We start from the raw sequence: 8,160 nt of genomic DNA on the forward strand, positions 1-8,160 counted from the left end.
TTTGCGGTACGCGGGCCTCTCACTGTTGTGGCCTCTCCCGCTGCGGGGCACAGGCTCCGGACGCGCAGGCTCAGCGGCCATGGCTCATGGGCCCAGCTGCTCCGTGGCATCTTCCCAGACCGGGACACGAACCCGTGTCCCCTGCATCGGCAGGCGGACTCTCAACCACTGCGCCACCAGGGAAGCCCAGATTTTTATATATCTCTTGATCGTGCTCTCTTGCTTTCTCAGTGTCCCTCCCCTGCACACACGCGCGCGCGTGCACACACACACACACACTCTCTCTCTCTCTCTCTACATATACCAACAGGCAGTATCCCCAAAGTGGTTTCAAACTTGTGTTCTTGAGATAACCAAATGGTATCATTTAAAACAAAAAGCATTCTTGGAAAACTCTTTGCTTATTTAAGCAATAATTAGTTATTAGGGGGAGAAGCTAAAATGTTTCAAATTAGCCAGAGATGTAATTTAAAATGGCATATTGGAGAAGGAAACCTGTTCTTTCTGGATATAACAAATTAACTAATGGCTTTATTTGGTATCTGCTGAAGAATTGTTTTTCTAGGTTATCTGCTTTTTAAAAATAACGTCTCTTACGCAAAGAAAATTTACGTAATGTTTTCTTTTCAGCTATCTGGGTGTTTGTGTTCAATCAAAACAATAAGTCTTTTTAAGGAAAAAAATAGTCTTTTAGTCTTATGATAAAGTGTGTTCTCTAGAAATGAACCCCTCCATGATTACTCCAGCCCTACCCACCCTTTCTGTTACGTTTTTTTTTAAATTGATTGATTGATTGATTTTTGGCTGCATTGGGTCTTTATTGCTGCGTGCAGGCTGTTCTCTAGTTGCGTCGAGCAGGGGCTACTCTTCACTGCGGTGCCCGGGCTTCTCATTGCGGTGGCTTCTCTTGTTGCGGAGCACTGGCTCTAGGCGCGTAGGCTTCAGTAGTTGTGGCTCACAGGCTCTGTAGTTATGGCACACAAGCTCTAGAGCGCAGGCAGGCTCAGTAGTTGTGGCGCACGGGCTTAGTTGCTCTGTGGCATGTGGGATCCTCCCAGACCAGGGCTCAAACCCGTGTCCCCTGCATTGGCAGGCTAAGCACTGCATCACCGGGGAAGTCCTCTGTTACACCTTTAAAATCTTCTAGTCTTGTTACTGTATTGCTAAACAGCAGTGATATTTAGACTCTTACAAAAGAGTTTTTAATTTGTAAAGTGTTTCCGTTTTTGTTCTCTCAAGTGACTTTCTTTCTCTTTCCTCCTAATAAAGCAAATGAAGAAGCACCCCTGCCGCCAGTGTGACAAGTCTTTTAGCTCATCCCACAGCCTGTGCCGTCACAACCGGATCAAGCACAAAGGCATCAGGAAAGTTTATACCTGCTCGTAAGTCGTGATTTCTAATGTGGGAAGCACAGTGAAAGGATTAGCCTGGAACTTCTCGAAGGTTTTTCCCATTTCACCATTAACTTTCCATTTTCCCATTCTCTGCTCCATGGTGTATGGATTTCCTTTCGGAATTGTATTTTGTTTTGACAGACCATTCTTGCTTGGTTTGTAACCCTTAACAATATTAAAATAAAAAGGAGCAGCCCCTTGCCCACCCTTTGTATGTTCTTATCTGTTACCTTTGTTCTTTTTTTTTGGCCACACAGTTTGTGGGATCTTAGTTCCCCGACCAGGGATTGAACCCGGGCCCTCAGCAGTGAAAGCACAGAGTCCTAACCACTGTACTCCCAGGGAATTCCCACCTATGTTCTTACCCATTATACAGAGGTAGGCGTTTTATTACTGAGAATTTTGGAGAAGTGGCTCACGGGCAGGTAGGTGCACGGTTGAATGAGATGCTCTTCAGTCTCTTACACACAGGGAGTTGGCAGCATCAGTAAGCCGTTTGGGCTGGTAGATCTGCTCAGGGTTCAGAGCAGGCCGTGGTGGGGCCAGTCATGGAGTCATCCTGGGCTGGACGTTTGCCCCTCGGCTGCAGTGCATCCCTCATCTCAGCACACTCTGTTGGTTAGAGACCAAATTCAAGGAACTGAGTGGGCCAACCCACTGAGTGGACAGTCCATGAGATTCTTTGTGTATGAAGGTCAGAGATTGTCATATTATTATTAGTGAGAAAGCTTTCTCACCCACTCAGAACATGCCTGAAGTGAGGTGATGTAACAGGGTTACTTACTTTAAGGCACTTCCCATAAAAGAGGACTAAATGACACAGAAGCCGTACAGCCAGCGTGTGGCCGTGATGAAAGCAGGGCTCCGTGTACCATGTGGCTGAGGGAGCGTGAGAAAGTCAGCTACCAGATCGCCGGGGCTTTGCTGTGTCTTGGTTAGGTAGGGAATGTTTCTTGGGTAGGAAAACAGGGACCCTCCTTCCGTGAAATTGAAGCTGGGAGTGATTTTGGTGAGATGAGAACATTCTGTAAATACAGTCTGTATGTTGAGACTGCATTGAAAGAATCAGTGAATTTAGGAGGAAACCCTGGGCTGAGAAAATGGAAAGCAATGCTGGCGTGGATGGCACAGTCCTTCCTCTAACGGGGGTGTTCGTTTCCTCGTGAAGTGCCTGTAAGGCAGTAAGACGCCGCGATTGTCCAGCTATTTCGTCTGTTCTTTGGTGTTGGTGCTGGCTCCCACTGCTGCCCCACAGAGCGTCTCTAACATGATACCAGAATTGGGAGCCAATCATCATAAAATGCTTAGAAGCCTCTCTGAAGACAGCAAATTTGGTTCTTCATAAGCCGTGAGGCACTTTCCATCCACCTTCGCTGCAGTGGTATTCCTGATGTCTGGCTTAGCGTATCTGTAATCACCATGGTCATTAACTTCCGTTTACCTGTGTTTGGCCTGTTTGATTAAGAAAATGATAAATTCATATCTTCTAAAGAAGAACTGTAATCGTAATTAACATAATTTTGCACAAGCTGAAATGACAGTTTAAATAATTGACCTGTCTTGGATATCTGTTCACAGTTTTCTACGTTTTAATCGACTGACTGAACACATGTATTTGAGCGCTGCGGTTCTAACCATGCTTATTGCATTTGTGCTTTGATGAGGAATTTGATGGGGAGACAGTCTGTCTTGTCTGTGTTACGGCAGAGTGGACAGGAATCGTTAACACCAGCGTGAAGGAGTCAGGCAGGGACTTTCTTCCTATCAGAGTGTCTCATGACGTAAATTCTGAGGGAACCGTCTGAGTCACTGGAAAGGAAACTTTTGAAATTTAATGTTCTCCATGTTAAAAATTACAGCCATCTAGAATAACGAATTAAGTAATACTTTAACCAAACTCAGAAAATAAATACTCCATCTGACCCAAATTAGGCTGATCCTGTAAGGACACAAAAACTGATAGAAAACTTTTAACAAAAGCTGCAAGAGTTTTTTTTTTTTTTTTTCCACCAATTGGAAACTATGATTCATAGCAGAATTACTCTTTCGCTTTGGACCAGTGGTACTCATGCAGACGACCCTGGCCCCTCTGAGCGGGGCTGTCGGCCGGCTGAGGGCTTTCAGCAGTGAATGTGCGCCTCAGTGAGTTCCTTTAAAGCAAGTAGATTATTTCCTTGTCTTTTTCCTCACAGGCACTGCCCAGACTCCAGGCGTACCTTCACGAAACGGTTAATGCTGGAGAAACATATCCAACTCATGCACGGAATTAAGGATCCTGACTTGAAAGAAATGACAGAAGCCACCAATGAGGAGGAAGCAGAAATAAAAGAAGATACCAAGGTCAAACACTGCACGTGTTCTCTTTACAGTGAAGTTGTGTTGGCTTGCTTTTGCCATTTTTTTTTTTTTGCATTTAAATTCTTCTACGGTTACACAGTTTTAAAAATTCAGACTGTGCCTAAAACTTTAAAATAATAGGGAAGCTCTCTCTGCACTCGTTCTGAGCTTTCCTCTTGCTCCTAAAAGGTAACCTTTATTAAGTTTCTTCTGTATCCTTCCAGACACAACTTTAGGGATTGATCTACTTACATATAAAATGCTATGCTGACTCCCAGAAGCGGTCTCTCAGCCAGGAGACTGTATGAATCGAGACTCCTCTTCATTGGCAGTATATTGGTTGTGAGAGGGGCCTAATCAAAATTGATTCCATTTAGCTTCTCTTTGTACTGATAAAGGATTAAGATAAGATTCGTAGATAGTACCTTATCAGTAGGTAGTGAACTTGAAGCAGACAACAGAACATGTACTAACCTGAGTGCACGGTGTGTGTCGCAAGTGCTGTCGCAGTAAAGCAGACACTTAGGAGACCTGCCGTCTTTGGCCCTGTGCTGCGTCTGGAACGTTCCTGGGTAAAAGCCTGTGTGTGCTTTCAAGGAGTTCATCGTTGAAATCAGAATACAAGTCAGACTCGTGTCGCATTAAATTGTAACCCTTTCCCTCAAGTGATGGGGGGGCGGGGGTGGAATTAAAGAATGTACGTGCAGGAGCAGCCCTAGGTCAAGGCGGAAAAGCAGGACGGCTGCAGAGCTGGGAGGACAGGGCGGCCCCTCGTCTTGGCTTTTTAGAGAGCTGGAAGGGAGGGGATTTGATGAGGCCAGAGGGGAAGGGGTGGGAGGAAGGTGAGTGGGCAGGAAAGGGCATCAGGTGGCTCCGCCTGAGTCTCGGGAGAAGCACAGGTGCGGACATCTTCTCCTCCACGAGGTGCTTTTCAGTCCGCCCGCCCCCTGCCTCTCCTCGGCCTCATCTGCACACTCACCTGGTCGCCCTGCCCCGGGCCCCCTGGCCCGCCTCCTGGGCCCCTTTCCCCGTGTGGCCTCCTGGCTCAGGCTGTCCCTGCCGTACTGCATGCTGGCTCCTTCGTGGCTCTTCATCACTCCATTGGCGCCTGTGTCCCACGAGGGCTGGGACCTGTCTGTCCTACCAAGCCGGCTGCTGGAGGATGCCTGGTCATCCCGGAGCTGAGTCCACCTCTGTTGGGGGGCTGGAAGGCACGACCCTTGGGTGGGGCGGTGGCCACGCAGCCGTAAGGAGCCCGCACCCCCCGCTCCTGGGACACGTTTCCCCGCAGCCCCGGAGCCCGCGAGCACCGACCGCCCGTCACCCGCCCAGAGACCGGTTTTCAGTGCGTCACCCGCTCTGTTTTTCTCTCCAAGGTTCCCAGTCCCAAGCGGAAGTTGGAAGAACCCGTTTTAGAGTTCAGACCTCCCCGAGGAGCCATCACGCAGCCCCTGAAGAAGCTGAAGATCAATGTGTTCAAGGTGCACAAGTGCGCCGTGTGCGGCTTCACCACGGAGAACCTGCTGCAGTTCCACGAGCACATTCCACAGCACAAGTCAGACGGCTCGTCCCACCAGTGCCGCGAGTGCGGCCTCTGCTACACGTCGCACGTCTCCCTGTCCCGGCACCTCTTCATCGTCCACAAACTGAAGGAGCCGCAGCCAGCGGCCAAGCAGAACGGGGCCGGCGAGGAGAGCCAGCAGGAGAACAAGCCTGGCCCAGAGGACGCGCCGGCCGACGGCCCCGTGTCGGACAGAACGTGCAAAGTGTGTGCAAAGACGTTCGAGACGGAAGCTGCCTTAAACGCCCACATGCGGACCCACGGCATGGCCTTCATCAAATCCAAAAGAGTGAGCTCAGCGGAGAAATAGCCGCGCACCCTTCCCGCCGAGAGTCCCGGTCCACATTGGAAGCAAAGAGACAGTTTTCTTACAAAAAGTTGGCAGTTATCATAGAGTTAACAGTACTGTCTAGGCTGTTGCAATATATTCTCCTTCCACTCCCTTCTCCGCCTCCTCCTGTATATCCTCCTCGATTAAGTATTAAAACAGTATTTGAGTTGAAAAGAGTTTGTATATATTTAAATGAATAACTTTTTATACTCTTTGTTACATGTTTATATCAGTATTTAGTGGAAAATGTTTTGAAGTTTTTTTTTTGTTTCGTTCTTGGTTTTTTTTTTTTTTTTAATTTGAGTTAGAATTTTTCTTTTTGTACTGTTTCTTTAAAACAGTTCTTAGTATCAGGGGCAGTTCCTGAATTCAAATAAACCATTTTGTATGTCACAGATTTGAATGGGTTAACTAATTACAGGCTACGATAATGCCTTTTTTAGTGTTTTTAATTTTTAGAATTCACTACATAAATCGTAGGTGATTGTAGGTCTCAAAAACACTAGGGACTTTTAAGTGTCTTAGCACTATCCTCAACGTGCCTGCTCCGCCAGGGGGTGCCGGCCCCGTCAGGACCGCAGCCCGGCGTGTGGCGTCTTCTCCAGGCCAAACTGTGTCGAAAGCAGCCTTGCAGGTCGCTTCTTTCTCAGTGGGGGGATGAAAACTTGGGCCAGAGATCCAGTAAGGAACGTGGATTGATTCCATCTCAGAACGGGGAAGAAGGATATCCTAAAGGGAAGACACGGGGGTGCGGGGTGGCTGGGGGCCGCGGTGGCTTTCTGGGCCGATTTGCAAGGCTGACTTCTAAAGAGCACAAGGAGATACAGCAGCGAAAGGGCTGGACTACTGTCAAAGTTACAAATACGTAGTTAGACCAACAGATTTATATAGTCAAGCTTTTGTCATGTAATTTATTAACTATTGCAAAGACACAACTAAAAATATCAAGTATTTCTCTGGCTCTTGACAGGAAAAAAAAAAAATCACAATTGACTTAACCCTTTGCTGTCTAAAGAGTTGGCGTTTCCTGTTCAGGGTGCTACTGCCATACGTCCTGGTACTTAGACTTGGGATGCACAACTTCCACCTTATTGATGCAGCAGCCGGCATGTCGCAATTGGCCGTTCGAGTCAGCACTGAGCCACCTGGGTTTATTAGTTCAGCCATTTAAATAAGTATCTTTAACATCGGTAGTTCCGCTTTCTTAGTGCAGCCGAGGTACTCTTCTGTCCCTTCCAAACGTTTCTAGTTCTCTGGGAGAGTTATACTTTTTGGTTTTGTGTTTTGTGTTTTCTTTTGCATTTTATATCTTGTATTTATCCCTAAACATGTTTTGTACTTTTTTTTTTTTAAGAGAAGAAATTCTTTTGTGTATATATAGATATAGTTGCATGATATACTGTAGTCAACGTTCGGTTCCTCAGAAGGTCTTGCTGCTGTCAGGTGTCATGCACTAACCATATCCATCCTAACTGTATTAAACACATTTCATATGTAAATAAACGTGGGACATTTGGCCCTTGTGCTTCCGTGAGAGAGTTATTGATGGTGGGTCGCTGACATCTTCATGCAGTTTAGGGAGTGATTCATTGCAGGGCTGGGCTACGGGGTATTGCAGAATTCTCCCTGCTCAGGAGAGCGGCATATTCATTCTTGTTAGCAATCAGCTAACATATCGACTCCATCAGTACATCGGTATAACCCGAGGGTGTGATTAAGTACGCCTCAACTTGAAATTCAATTGCTGTTACTTGTTATATTTATACTTGTATTGCTCTTAAGTTGTATTCATAGCACTTTTCATATGTTTCTGCATTTGAACCTTGCAATAAACCTGTGTGGTGGGCTGCACGGGTCTAATAGCCTAGTTTTACAGTCGAGGAAGCTGAACTCATTAAGTTCTTGGCCTAAGCCCTCAGAGCTGGTAAGTGGCTTTGCGTATTAGAACCCAGATATTCTTGCTCTAAATCTAGTGCTCGCTCTATGTGTTTATGTACATATTCACAAATACTCCTTTATTCAACAAATAAAAAGTATGCAAAACACAATACTAGAAATTTTTGTTTGTGGCACTATGACTTTTATAAGATAACTTGGGAGGCTGTCTACTCATAAATACCCAGGTGTGCTGGGTAATATGAAATTGGCATCTATTAAATGCCTAGATGAGCATCCAGGAAAGGTTTTAAATAGGCCCAGAGGTCCAAAATGAAGAAGAAACTAAAATCCAGAGTAGAAAAACAGCACCCGATGCTGTAGCCCTGGGAGGAAACCTGGATGGTTCAACTGAAGAGAGAATTGATGAACTGGAAGATGGATTGTGAAGAAATTCCCTAGAATGCAGCAAAGAGATAAGGAGATGAAATATATGGAAGAGCATAGGAGTCCAGGACGAAATAAGCAGCTCTAACAAGTTTCATAGGAGCTCCAGAGGGGGAATAGAAGGAACTGGAGAGAGCCAGTGTGGAAAATTCTTAGCTGTTAATGAAAAGACATGAATACTTGGGTTAACATGGTGAATGCTGAGCAAAAAATCC

The 8,160-nt window shown here is 46.2% G+C and overlaps 1 protein-coding gene across 20 annotated transcripts in view; it reads left to right on the plus strand.

Moving 5' to 3' along the window:
* Positions 1-7,152, plus strand: part of ZNF532 (zinc finger protein 532) — a 108,989-nt gene extending 101,837 nt beyond the window's left edge. For 18 of the 20 annotated variants that reach the window (XM_027118633.1, XM_027118640.1, XM_027118644.1 and 15 more), the window contains 3 exons: positions 1,270-1,382; positions 3,587-3,734; positions 5,108-7,152. In XM_027118633.1, the coding sequence (XP_026974434.1) occupies positions 1,270-1,382; positions 3,587-3,734; positions 5,108-5,602 (756 nt within the window). In that variant the 3' untranslated portion in view covers positions 5,603-7,152. Of the gene's footprint in view, positions 1-1,269; positions 1,383-3,586; positions 3,735-5,107 lie in introns of those variants that run through there. The other 2 variants (XM_027118641.1, XM_027118652.1) reach the window with 2 other exon arrangements.
* The last annotated feature ends 1,008 nt before the right edge of the window (positions 7,153-8,160 follow it).

Source organism: Aethalodelphis obliquidens, unplaced genomic scaffold (assembly GCF_003676395.1).
Source record: "Aethalodelphis obliquidens isolate GAN/ISIS:26980383/991018 unplaced genomic scaffold, ASM367639v1 scaffold19, whole genome shotgun sequence".
Lineage (NCBI taxonomy): Eukaryota > Metazoa > Chordata > Mammalia > Artiodactyla > Delphinidae > Aethalodelphis > Aethalodelphis obliquidens.